A 14,762-nucleotide genomic window follows, 5' to 3' on the forward strand; every position below is an offset into this window, starting at 1 on the left:
TCTTCCAAAAACTTTATTTACAAAAACAGGCATTGGGCCAGATGTGACTTGTGGGCTGTAGTTCGCTGAGCTGTGTTCAAGATTATTTTCCCTATTATTAGCTGTTGTGTTTCCACATAAACTGTAGCTTTGCCTGTCAATTTTCATTAATACGGCATTTGAGATTTTGAATGAGATTAAATCTACAGAGCATTCTGGGGAAAAATGACATCTTTATACTATTGAGCCTTTCGATTCATAAACGTGGTATAATCCTCTATTTATTTAGCCTTTACTTTCTCTCGGTAATACTTGAGGTTTTCTATTTGGAGATCTAGCATATCTTTGTCTAGATTTACTTGTAGGTATTTGATGTTTTCCTATTGTAAATGGTACCTATTGCTGTATAACTAAGCACCCTAAAACTTAATGGCTTAAAACAAGAGAAACCTATGCGTTGGCTGGGAGTTTCTTCTGGTTTTGCCGAGGCCATGAGTCTAAAGTCATCTGATGGCTTGACTGGGGCTGGGAGTTCCAAGTTGGGCTCATTTATATGCCTGGCATGCTGGCTGTCAAGAGCTGGGATGCCTCCATTCTCCTCTACGAGGCCTCTCATCCTCTGATAGACTAGAGGTCAAAAAACTTCCAGAGTTTATCCCAATTTACACTCTGACCAGCATAATGGCAAAACCAGAAGCTGCAAAAGGCCTTGTAGGTTTTAGTCTCAGAAGTTGCACAGCATCATTTCGGAATTTGGTCACAACAAGTCACAAGGCCACCCAGACTTAAGAGGTGGGGAAAGAGACTCCATATCTTGATGGGAGGAACATCAAAGGTATGTGGACAGAGAGTGGCATGCCTCATCTAGGTCATTACTGTAACAATCCACCACAGCTTTGAGGGCAGGCAAACATTTCTGAAGAAACGAAAGGCACTAACCACAACAGAAAAGACTGATAACTTGGAATGAATTAAAATTGAAAACTTCGGTTCATTAAAAGATGCTATTAAGATAATGAAAATGCTAGCCACAGAGTGGGGAACAAATTGTAATACATGTAGCCAATAAAAGGCTTGGGTTTTAAAATAACTACAAATCAGTAAGAAAACCACAAATAACCCTTTTACAGATATGGGCAAGGTATCTGAAAGCACAATTCACAAACTAAATGAAGATATCTACATGAAAAGGTGCCCAAATAGTCATCAGGGGAAATGAAAAATATCATGAAATGCTACCACGGACACATCAGAATGACTAAATTTTTAAAAGTTGGCAATACCAAGTGGTGGCAAAGATATGAAGCAATGGTAAGTCTTGTATACACTTCTGGAGGGATTGTAAATTGATACAATCTCTTTTAGAAAAGTGCTTCGCAGAATCTGCTAAAGTTGAACATATATATATCCTATGACCCAGCAATTCCACTCTTAGACATTCAACAGATATGTGAACACATATATGCAAAACGTCTGTACGAGTGTGTACGTGGCACTATTATTTATAAGATGACCAGAGCTTTTCTGATGTTGAAAACTCTTTCCTCTTCTCCAATCTGTCATTTTTCTTTCGGTCCAAATATAAGATCCTCTCTCTCTTGTAAGGAGAGAAAGCCCCATTATAAGAATTTTCTTATACTGTATTCTCTCCCTGAAAATAATCCCCCAATCTAAAATTACCATCTGTCAAGGCCTAAGGTCATATCTCTATTCCATGAAGGTTTCCTATTAGTCCAAGTGACCTTTCTTTGGAAGTCACAGTATGGCCGCAGTTTTCCGTTAGATCTGTACAATTTTGCGAAGTCTCTTTCATTGCCGGTACTTTCACTTATAGCTATACCTTATAAATGACACTTTACTTTTGTTACTGATTATTCATGTACAGTATTTGTGCCTTTTATTCTTATCTAGAATATTAAAAGAATACAAGTCAGGTTTTATACTTCATTTTTCATAAGTCTTTACATGTGATAGATATTTAAAACTTATTAATGAAAGACTCATCTACTCTAGAAAAACACACTCATTGTATACAGTTTGTATACAATTTGTAAAAAGAAGCATTTTTTTCTATAAGTTTTCCTGCCCCTGTTAATTGAAAACATTTACTCTCAGGGAACAGAACTACAGTTTTTTCATGCCAGGTTGGATCAAAGAAATATTTCTTAGCAGGTAATAGCTATAATCTACTACATGCTTCTTTCTCTCCTCGCTTGCCCATGTGCACACACACACATCATAAGAAAAAGATCACAACTCTGTCAAGGTTGCAGATTTTCTAGACCGCAGTATCATCATAATGTATTCTCAGAGCAATACTGCTTTTATTTCCCCACTTGCAATGTTAACAGCAACTATACAGTCTCTATACAGAAGCTTTTTATAAAGCAGTGGTTTTCCACTGTGCTCTTAGAGGGCTGATTTCTAAAAGCTAGAGAAAGGAAGTCACTGGACAGAGAGCTCAAAGGCCTCATCATTCTCAGTAAAACACCACGGCAAGTGCTGAGGGGTTGGTCCTCTTTCCTACCTCAGCTATTCAGCTGCCAGGTTAACTCTTCTATTGTCAAAAGCAAACCACTCTTTTTCACGTGGTAAAAAGAGACTGACCTGCTCAGCTGCTTCTCTTTTGGCATTGTAAGTGTCCAGGTGTTCTTGCAACTCCAAAACACTGAACTTGAGTGTTTCTAGCAAATCACATGACATCAGCTGTCAAATCAGAAACACATTGATCCAGGTTACCATTTCTGATCCCAATCATGAGACTGACAACTTTTGGGTCATAGAATTTCTGTTAGTTGGCTTGTGGCCCAACTTGCTACCAGTGTCTCTTATTGTACTCTGTCCCGCTGAGGGCTGACTTTTCACTGAGACAGAGGAGGAACACAGTGGGATTTTCAGAATGTCAGTAAGGACTAGCAGGCCTTCAAATATGCTTCCAAAAACTGGCTCAGGGAAGAAAAGGCACATCAGACTAATATATACCTTAAAACGCAATACCTTCTTAAACCTTAATTCTTTATCACAATACACAATCTCTGAATGTGCTTGGAAACAAGATGAGACCGCCCCCACCCCCAGACCAAGGAGCTCTGGGTTCCTCATGGAGGGAGGTCAAGCCCCCTCCTACCCAATTTTATTCAGGAATTGGGAAAAGTATACAACCCTAGAGCATGACTTTTTGCTAGATATTCATAATCAAGTAGAAAATTATGCCTCGACACACTTTAAAATTCTGAATTACCTTTTACATAGCCCATTCATGGAATGATGCCATTCAGATTTTGTATATATTATGAGCCCTCATAATATACTTACTGTTTCAGCATCTACAAAGACGGTTGGGCATTCTGAACACATCATCATTACTTCTAATGAACTTTTAAATTTGGTACCAATGCGCTGCAGACTCTCGCCAAGAAAGCTGACTGCCTCATTAGTTATGTCTCCAAACTTTCTTTGAATTGTCTATGGAGAAAAGCATAAGAAAAAGTTTAATATTTCATAAGAAAGTATCTTTTCATCTTTAAGTAAAGAAGTATATTAATTAGGGCAATCTTTTCTTTTAAAATTATTGTCGTGATTCAGAATTCTAAGAACTGATCTGTTAATCCATATTTCTAGGCACTTCTTTAGGAAACATGTTAATTTCTAAAAAGGGTCAAAGATTTACAAAATACTATGAAAAAAGAAACTGCTGATGCCATTTGTGCCCCCATTTCTGAGATTTTTTTGTTGGAAGAGAGAGAATGAATACATGTTGCACGCCCTTGGAAATAAAGTCCTCACATATCTGAGGAGTTAACTCTTCTAAAGCTAAGTTCTACCTGAAAGAAAATTTTGGTAAACGTAGTTTACTATTCTTGGCTATGGGTTGCCACCTGACTTTAATTAAAGTCATACAAATGCGTTAAGAATAACATCTTCTCAAAACTCAATATTCATTTATATAAAACAATCAGTGTCTGACTCATAGGGAGCACTCGTTGAATCAGATTATATTATCAGTAGTATAATAATTACACAAATAGTTGATGTGTACCTACATGTATATGTGTAGCACTGTTAGGTATCATTATGATTAGTTAAGAAAAAAAAAAAGCATAAGCTACAGTCCCCAGTGTCAAGAAGTTTAGAATATCATTGGAAAGAAAGGAATATAAACAGAAAACCAAGTAGCAATATGAAAGTACAGAAATAAATAAATGCTCCTATTAATGAGTACTAAATCTCCTCTCTTCCAGGAGGGAGAGACTGAAGATTGCTGTGGTTTGTTGTAAGAATTAAATACTTATATGTAAAGCATTTAGCATAGTGCCTAACATGTAGTGAGTACTCAATAGGTGTTACTTATTTATTATTATTGTTGTTGTTATTGTTATTAGGATTGAAAGCAACCTTACCTAAAATTTTAAGGTTCCCACATAGTAATGAAAGAGCCAATTAATGTACCACTAAATTATAAACTGTTTTATGATACTGACTGTGAGCTCCTTGAAGGCAAGGATCTTTATATTTCTGTGGTATCCCTACTGGTGCCTAGTATGCTGCAGAAAACTTATCAGTTGTTTTGAAGTTTTATTCTAATTGCCTTAAGGGAGATATCTGTAGCAGTCATTGTATAAAGAACCAGCTGTACAACAATGTCACAATGTAAATCTAAATATCACTATCTTAGGAAAAAAATTTTTTTAATAAAAATCAGTAGGATATTAAAAGTTTTAGATACTGATCTTAGACCAAAAAACCATAACTTTATCAGGTAACTATAATATGAATTCACAAACCTTAAACCTCACTGACCTGAAACAGCCTGGAAAACACATGAAAAGTAAACACTGCACAGGACCCATCGGTGTCGGACAGCATCTGACTGACGTGGCAGCGCCAGGCTTCCTCTTCATCGTCACATGCTACCGGCTGAAAAGCAGCTATTATGGCAGAGAGAAATGGTGATGGTAGAGGTGATGTCTGTACTTCTGGAAAACCATCTTGCTCTTCTTCATCTTGACTGTTAACACAAATATCAAAGTAATCATAATAGTATTTTAGAAGAATAGATTCAATTACTTAAAATAGTTTTAGTCATCCAAATGGATTTTTAGGTATGTATAACAACCTAAACTTTGTAAGGAAGCACAAATAAACAGATTTCTGTGTTCTTTCTACTTGGCATCTTTGTAATCAGAAACCCAATTTCATGCAAATCCCTAAAAACAACCCAAATCCTATAATATGCCGGAACTATGGACTAATTTCAGTAATGTCTGTGAATAACTCAGATTAGAATGCTTTCATTTTAAATAAACAAATTCATAGATACAGACAACAGAATGGTGGTGACCAGAGGGTGAGGAGGGTGAGGAAGAATGAACTAGATAAAGGAGGGCAAATATATGGTAGTGGAAAAAAACTAGACTTTTGGTGGTGAGCATGTGATAGAGCATACAGATATTGAATTATAAAATATACCTGAAATTTATATAATATTATTAACCAATATTATTATTACCTCAATAAATTTTTTAAAAAAGCTTTCATTTTAAATGGTCAGTTTTGGAGGCTTTTTATTTGAACAGGCCCAAATTGATGATGATAATATGTAAAAAGTTTCGGCCATGTACTTTTGTGTCAAGTTGCTGTATTAGGTGCTTTGTATGGATTGTTTCATTCAATTTTTACAGCCACTCTATGAAGGTTAGGTACTATTATGATCTCAGTTTTCCCGATGAGAAAAAAAAGTTTAGGGAGGTTAAATAACGTGCCTAGGTTTTTGGGTAGGAAATGATAGAACCAGAATTTGAAACCAGGACTATGGGTCCAAACCTGATATTAAAAGCCATGACATATGCTGCCAGCTCAACTATTTCATGAACACATACTGTGTACCTGGCAGTAACAGATTTGACTCAAAAGAAACATAAGGTGTAGCTACTTTCTTTAAGGAATTTATAATCCCAACAGTCTGATAATAGACATAAAAATGTAACAATGAAAAAAGGCAAAGATGTTTTTGGGCTGGACAGTCTAAGAAGTGTGTAACTCTGGGTGTTGAAGATGAAAAAAAGTTTGAGTCAGACACTCCATAAAGAATTGTGTTACTCGGGGTCTTAAAACTGCATGTTTCACATTACAAGGCAGTTCTATAAGGCTTTACAGAAATTATACAGCAATTCATATGGAAGAGAAGGATCTGAGTAAAGACTGAGGGGAAGATAAAAATTAAGCAGACATTTGAAGAGAAAAGTTAGGTTATACTTTAAAAAGGTTAATTTTTAAAATGTCACTGTGGTTTTTGATTTGAATAAAATGTATCCTATAAGCTTGAGTCAATATACCTCTATATTTAGGAGGGAAACTTTATTCTATTTCAGCTTCACTACTTGGCTAAAAGCAACTATTTGGCTTCAGCCTTTTAGAAACCTAAATAGTTGAATATCTACCTCCGCATCATTCCTGTCATCCCTGAAAAGTTGTATATGATCAGTGAGTGAGTGTACAGACTACTGTCATATGCAAATCAATAATAAGAACAAAGTGTGTCACCAAGATTTGTTGTTAATAACTGAATATATACTTTCAAATATAGGTAAGCACTCTAGATATACTGAGCGTAAAAAATTTCCTCATGTGTTGTATATGTTAAAGCTCTATTATCACTCGAAGTATAACTGAATTTTTATTGCAAGAGTAAAACTCGGACATTTGATCATTACTAAACATTAATTTTTGTGTAAAAATAATTATCAAGGAGCTTCAAATTGTTGAATAGTGAAACATTTAAAAGGAACAATCTAGCATCTGGCAGTACTAAGAAATTATCATTTCTGTCCATTATGAGTCAAACCTGAAAACTCTGATCATTGATAATGAAACTGTAAAATAATATTTAGATATATTTCAGATTTATTCTGGTATCACAGAAGTTCATTCCATGATTTTGATACTTGGTTCTGGCCATGGCCCAATATTGATTTTAACATTTGGCTTTTGGACATTCTGCCAAAATAGGTTATTTGGTGTGCCACTCAATATGCTTTGAGAATGGCCAATTTATTTTTAAGTGAATATTAATAACAGAAAATAAACCCATCATTTTATCTTTAAAAACAAAGATAGTATGATTGTAGACCAACTTATATACAGAAATGAAGTAAGTAAACTGGGAGGGGATGGGAAAGAAGATATCACCTCATTAAGGTGTTTGTGATACCGTATTCTCACCTAGATAGTCCAGAGAAATCAGCTTCTTCTTCTTCACATCTTTCATCTAGTTCTTTCAAAGCTAAGGTAACATCTTCTTCACAGATTGACTCTGGATAGCTTTCAGGAGCTAGAGGCTCTGGCATGTCAGTTTCCTCTAAATCAAGAATTCCTTGACATACAATAGAATCCTGCTGTTCTTGAATTATATATGACCCTTCATCTTCAAAGGCTGTAATAACCCGTTCCTCCTTTAATACTGAACTTGTATCCTGTAAAACAATCATATTTTTTATGGACTTTAACAAAGAGATAATTTTATCAACATAGAATAAATGACTATTGCTATCAATATACATCTATTTAATTAAGGTGTTTGTGATACCGTATTTTCATCATCTTCATTTACAGTTTAATTTTTGGACTCCGATTACAGAAAATTGTTTTTTAAAAATAGCCCCAAGTTTAAAAAGAATTGAAATTAATAGGTAACACATATTGCCACAAAGAAACTTCAAGGAGTTCTCATAATAGGATTTGGGTGTTTACTTAGAAATATATCTTTTGGTAAATATCTTTCTTCATATATATTCTAATTGTATATAAAAGGTTTATATTATTACTATAAATTCTCTCTTATTTGAAATGTGATTTCTTTCATTATACCAGGATATTATATCCAGTAAATTCTGGATATAAGGTGGGAGATAATTCAAAATAGTTGACCCACTGGTCCTGTGGGGCTGCCCGTGAACCAAGAACAGGTCCTGGCCAATTAGGAGGATGCTAATTGAAACAAGATGCTGAACTGAAACAAGATGATGGTCTTACTAGTATAAATGAGCTAAACATTTGTGATATAAGAACTGTTTTCAGGTAGTAAGACCACAATACCTCATTTCAGATTTGAGTACTAACAATGCTTTGTCACTGAGTTAGAATTCGGAAAACACTAGGAAATTTTAGATTTTTATTTTTGAAACTAAATGAATGACAAACTCATTTATCAAATACACTGACTGCATTCTCCTAACCCTAAGCAAATGATGATGAAAATATGTTATAAAGTATACTCTTGGTTTTACCTTCCTATCCATTGTAACATTACTGAAATAATGTTGCCACGTACCTGGCACGGAGTAGACGCTCAACAGGTATTGGTTGTAAATGAACTACCACTCTTAAAGAAGAAAAACATTTCCAAACTGTATACCATGATGGTATCATCGCCAATTTTAATTTGCATGGATATTAGTTTAATCGGTTTGAAAATAAGCACTAATGGTCTCTTACAGTTTCAAGAATAAAGATCAGCTTCTTCTTTCAGTACTTAGACCTAAGTTTCTAGTTTTACAGTAGTTCCTTATCTTGTGCTCATTGATAAAAGTAGAAATTTCCTTCCAAAATAAGAAAAATGAAAGTCAGAACCTCTGACTTTAGACCAGCCTGGGTCTTATTCATCTGTAAAATTCATTTATAAAATAAAAAGGATTTTGACCAGATTTTGGGTTGGGTGGTCTGAGATAAATGAATAACTAACCACACGAGTTTACAATCTAAAAATGGGGTTAGGCTAATACAAATGACAATAATGTAGAGTATGGTAAGTGTAAGGTAAATATAAGTGATATAGAAAGGACTACTGGTACTCAAAGAAGGGGAAGGTCACACCTGGTTGAGGAAATTGAGACTCATCTCTTCAGAGGAAACACGTATGATGGGCTTTGACAAAGATGGGGTAACGACAGTGTTATGAACTGAATGTTTTTGTCTTTCCAAAATTCTTATGTTGAAACTCTAATCCCCGATATGGTGGTATTTGGAGGTGAGGCCTTTGAGAGGTGGTTAGGTCATGAGAGTGGAGCGCTCATGAATGGGATTAGTGCCCTTATAAGAAGCTAGAGAGCTAAATAGCTCTTTTCCACCATGTGAGGACACGACAAGAAGGCAGCCATCTGCTACCAGGAAGAGGGCCCTCCCCAGGCAATGAATTGGCTGGCACCTTGATCTCGGATTTCTTGGCCCCCAGAACTGTGAGCAATAAATTTCCATTGTTGATAAGCCACCCCGTTTATGGTATTTTGTTATAGCAGCCCAAATTAAGACTGATAGTTTTTCAGGGAAAAGGAATTAGAAGTTGTCCAAAGCATAGAAATATGGCAGGAAAATACAAAGCGCATACGAAAGGAATAAGTCTTCACAGAATAACACTTAGTAAATAATGTAGTACAATTATTCCTTAAACATTCTAATAAAATATTCAATACACTCTAAGGTTTCCACCTGAAATTTTCCTTTTTTGATGCTTTGGCCATTAAATAAGCATCGGTTATTTGGAAAGATAGTTTATGTGATAGTGCTAGAGACATTCTACACCTGGAATTTTTATTGGTGTTAATTTTTCCTTCAACATCAATATCTCAGCTATTACAAATAACCCACCAGAGTCCTTAGTTTAATGCCCTCAGATTTCATTAGTTTATACCTATATTTGGTTGTCATTTGTTCTTGAATAATAATTTGAGGATTGATGTTTTATCTGTAATTATTATTATATAATATATACTGAAAAGTTCTAACACCTTAATTTCATGAAGAGTGCTTTGGGTTACAAGAATGGATTCTATAGTTATATGTAGATTATGAGAATCAAATTTTCTTATTAGACAAACATATACACAAACACATACTTTGTTACAAAGATAATTTCCTATAAGGAATAATTTCTGTCATCCATGAATTGGTCTCTAAACTATCGTAAATACTAGAAGAAACCCTGTGTAAAGGTTTCTCTAATAAACATAAGTTCAGAACTTAATCCCTTCTAGAGCCCAGACATTCCTGTCATGACAAGAAATACTTTAGCCTGATCTATCTTCCTGATAGTAACATAATTTAAGGGAAAAAATTCAAATAAATATTTCTATGAATGGGTTTTATTCATAAGATATTTTACCTATTAAAATTAATTATATTGCTTATTTTAAGAAACTGCTTTAATAATATAGTTATGGTTTTATTTCAATATGTTAGTGCTTTCATACTTGTTTAAAAAGGAGACAATATGGGGTTATTTGACACTATCAGATACAGCAAGGAAAAACAAATTAGGCCAACATATCCAACAGATACCAACTTGTATTATTCTCTTGTGGACAGCATTCTTTTGGTGATAGGTTTAATGTCAATAGAACGGTTTCTAATGGAATAGTATGGTTTAAAAGTATTACCTTCATTCTCATCCACCACTGTCACAAAGTTTATAGTGATAATGAAACCCACTACTGTAAAAGGAAAAAAGTCTAGTAAATTGATTTGAAGGGGGTGGGGAGGGAAGTATCCTTAGGAACTTTATAGTGCCTTGGAAGTAGGCCCATTAAATATTATTGGATAATGCCCATCTAAAATAACACGATTCCCAGTATATACAGAAGTATCTATGAATTTCCATATATTCATTTCTAATAAATATGAATTATTTCTAGGAGGTAGTTTACTATGACTGGAGCTTTCTAATAACCAAAAAATAAGAGTTCCTCATTTCCTAATTAAATTAAACGAAAACATACAACCATTAACCATGCTGCTTTTGTTAAGAAAGTCTTTCTAGAAATCAGTCTGCTGTTGCCATCTTTTCTAAAGAGAATGTCAGTTGATCTTTAACACGCTATGATTCAAATTAAATACAGTGGATTATATTATTAACTAGATGATTAAATGATCACTCCGCAAGCCTCCCAACAACTGTAAGGAACATAATCTCCTTAAGGTGCATCTCTAAATCCTGTCAGCTCTCTCCCATAAACGTTTCTCATGTCCTTGCACTGGGTGGTTCCAGGCCCACTTTATCTCTTGCTAATGTCTTTATCTCTGTATCTCAGCCTCCTCCATTACACCCTCCATGCCTCTACCATAGACACTTTACTAAAACACAAATCAGACCATAACTTTCCCCAATGATAGGCGCCTAGACCACAAGTTCCACCTGTCAGGTACTAGGACCCACTTGCCTTTTTTCACGAGAAAAGCTGATATTGAAAAAAATAAACATAACAGATGATGGCCTTCTTCTGCTTAAAATCCTCCAATGGTTACCAGCTATAAGGCCTCTAAAATGGATGATGAGGGCATCTTAGCCCACCCCCCAATTCCTTCTTCTTCCACTCTCCCATGTTCACTGTGCTCCAGCCCCACCGGCCAGTTTGTTCTTCGGATATACCGGGGCCCTCGTAACTGCTGCTCCCTCAGCCTGGAACATCTTCCTCCACAATTTCAAGGGTTGGTTCCTTCTTGTCACTTAGGTTTCACCTCAAATGCCACCCTATCGAAACCTCTGCTTCACCAAGTACATATTGCTGTTAGATTCTTTTTAGTATGAATAATAAAATCATCACTTTCTGATATATTATTTATATTTTATTTGTTTTACCTGTTTATTATGTCTCTCCTACTAGAATTCTCCTTCTTAGACAAAAGCCTTTGTTTCACATAGTGCTGTAAAGCCGAGTGCCTAGAACAGTGCCCAGCACCTGGCGGGGGCTCAATAAATATTGGTTAAATGACTGAACATGCGTATGCTTTGTATTCCTATCTAAGTATCTGATACAGTGCTTGTCACAGATATCTCTTTAAGGAATGAAAATCCTTGACTTCCTATCATCTCAAGATGGCATGTAGGACCCCTCATGTCTTAGACCCTAACCATCTCTTTTATTGTTCCTCCTCGTGCAACATATTCTCTAGAAATACTGAATTTCCAGCTGCTACCTGAATCTACCATGTTATTTCACATTGCCATGTCTTCTCCAACATATTCTCTAGAAATACCGAATACTGAATCTACCATGTTATTTCACATTGCCATGTCTTTCCACATGATGTCTCTCTGCCTGGAATGTCTCAATTGCCATGAAGCCCGTCTTTTACCACCATTACCCCTATGTACAGCCAATCGGCTTCAGAGTTTTCAAAAAATACGAACGTGTCTATTATTGAGTTTATCAACTGAAAAATTATGCTTCTTTTTAGCCTCCTCTGTCTCCCTTAATAGACAATGCACTCCCTGAGAGCAGGGATTTTCCCTTATTCATCATTTTAGCACCTAACTGAATGCCTGGAAGCTAGTACAACCTCAATTAATATTTGAATTGAATTATCTAAACTTCAGTCATACTTGTATGTGCATTTTTAAAAAGCTGCCAAAATACCTTCATTTCGAAATATGTCTGCTTACTGTTAAAGATGTAAAATACACTGTCAGCTTAATTAGAGCATGAGAATTCAACTTACTAAAATTATGAGTTGTAATAACTACATTAATTTGGTTAACATTGAAAAAATACAGTATTTTTCTAATAGTTATCAAGGCATAAAAGCACATATGACAGAGCTATACATTTACAATGAAAAAAGGTATTTATAATAAACTTTAAAAAAAAGCTAAGAAAACTAATACTTACTTATTTTTAGTCAGTCATTAGCTTGGAATCTGGCTTACTTCTCACAGGCCTTTCCAAAAAACATAGTACTAGTGGTTCCAGTTTTTTTAAAAGATTTCATTTAAACAACTGCTAACACAGCTGGCCTGAGGTTTTAACCCCAATCATAGCACCAATTACATAAACCCAAACACAAAGCAAAAAGAGATGAAAAAACAAAAGCGGTCCTTCAAAGAAGATACAGCGCCACAGAAGATGCTCACCATCCCCAGAAGCATCTGTACATTAACCTAATCACATTCTGCAACACAAAATGCTCATTAAAAACACTTAAGATTATTTTTAACCTGTAGGTCATTTTTGTAATCCATTCACTATTTTTGTCTTCAGATTTGGCTACTTCACTTAAAACAACCCAACAGGTTAGAAATACTGGAAACAAATCAAATAATTAGCATATCAGATGAAAACTCTCTTGAAAGAAAAGCAAGGGATGTAACAGAGTGCTAAAAAGAGCCCAGATCGGCCATGCACCAGCCCCCATTTCTCCCCACCTCAGGCAGCTGGTTGTTAGCATTATCTAGAGAAGGCTCCAAACTTGGGGTCTCATCTCTGATTTGAAGCACTTCTTCTGTTGAGACACTGCCGGTGGAATCTTGAGACTGAAGAAGTAAATCAGGATGGTCTGGCATTGTTTCGTCTACAGCAGAATCATTCAACTAAAAGAAGAAACGGTAGAATAAGGAATTTATGAGTCAGTGATGGTCACGAAGGCCAAAAGAAACATTCTAAATCATAAGATATTCGGGAGGCTCAGTTACAAAGAGCTTCTTCGACTTCCTAAAATTACCTTTTGCCCCTCTTCAGTCTACACCAGAATTGGTGCTGTTAATGTATGCGGCTAATCCATCAGCAGAACTGAAATATCCTTTAATACAGATTAAGTTTTGCTAAACAAAAACTACCAAAAGGGAGGAGCTCTATGTGACTGTGTTCATCTTGAACTGAAAATCGTATTTTTATGGTAATGCTTTGTGTCTTCCACTGGTCTGTGGATTTGTGAGGGCAAGGGCTCTTCCCTATGGTTTTTATTTGCCCCAATAAGCCTCTCAACTAATCCCTCATTTAAGTTTTAGATGATAACCTGTAGCTGATAAGCACTGAGTGTTTAAGAGGCACCAGCTCTGTTCATGGTGTTTTACATATGTTAGTCACTGTAACTCTCCCTCCAATCACACGAGGCAAGTATGGTTATTGCAGTGGATTCTCAGGAAGCAGAGTTAATTGCAAGTGTGAGCTACCTGTTCATTTCTTTAAGCAAAAATAAATACCACAGAACTTCACTAAAATAAAATTAAGGCAATGAAATTGTTGTCATGGTAGTCCATCATTAGTGGGTTTATATTCTTTGAGAAGTAGTAGTCATTAATTAGAAAAAAGAAAATATTATACTTTTTCCTCTTCTAAGCAGGGTTATAAATTTTTCATGGCTAATATTTAGCATTAGCAATATCGAGTTTGTGATTCGAAGTAGGTAAAGGCAAAAACTAATTTTTTTCCCTTGTGGAGGAAGCAACGTCGAGTTCTCTTTTTTTAATTTCACTGCCACTAAGGAGACAGTTAATTCTGCCTCAAGGCTCTCATGAGAGCTAATTTTTATTAAGCACTTACTATAGGCTAGGAGGCTTTCCTCCTTATGAAATTCCCATGAGGCCAATACTATCAGGAGTCCTGTTTTAAAGGAGACATTAGCTTTCTTGACCACAGCCACACAGCGGGTTGGTGGCAATGCCAGCCTCTGAGCCTACAGTCCGGCTCCAGGGAGGGCTTGTGCCTCATTCAGTTGGTCACTGTTGCCAGTAACTCGAACATTCCTTTAAATGAAAACAGCCCCACAGAGGACCAAGTCCGAGGTGGCACAGATATAGAGGCAGACCGCCTGGTTCAAACCCAGTTTCTAGCTGTGTGTTCTGGGACAAGTCACTGACTCTGCAAAACTGCAATAACCATACTTACTCGTGTGGTTGGAGGGAGAGTCCAGCATCTGAAACACTCAGTGCTGATCAGCGACACCTTAGCTTATCATCTAAAACTTAAATGGGGGGTTAGTTGAGAGATTTATTGGGGCAACAAAGAGATACCAAA

The 14,762-nt window shown here is 35.8% G+C and overlaps 1 protein-coding gene across 12 annotated transcripts in view; it reads right to left on the bottom strand.

The window, feature by feature from the left end:
* Positions 1-14,762, bottom strand: part of FRYL (FRY like transcription coactivator) — a 272,059-nt gene that overhangs the window by 9,879 nt on the left and 247,418 nt on the right. For all 12 annotated transcript variants that reach the window (XM_025040241.1, XM_025040244.1, XM_025040245.1 and 9 more), the window contains 5 exons: positions 13,172-13,336; positions 7,201-7,451; positions 4,780-4,987; positions 3,295-3,444; positions 2,587-2,685 (listed from right to left, as the gene is read on the bottom strand). In XM_025040241.1, coding sequence (XP_024896009.1) covers positions 2,587-2,685; positions 3,295-3,444; positions 4,780-4,987; positions 7,201-7,451; positions 13,172-13,336 — 873 coding nt within the window. The remainder of the gene's footprint in view (positions 1-2,586; positions 2,686-3,294; positions 3,445-4,779; positions 4,988-7,200; positions 7,452-13,171; positions 13,337-14,762) is intronic.

Source organism: Pteropus alecto, unplaced genomic scaffold (genome assembly GCF_000325575.1).
Source record: "Pteropus alecto unplaced genomic scaffold, ASM32557v1 scaffold57, whole genome shotgun sequence".
NCBI lineage: Eukaryota > Metazoa > Chordata > Mammalia > Chiroptera > Pteropodidae > Pteropus > Pteropus alecto.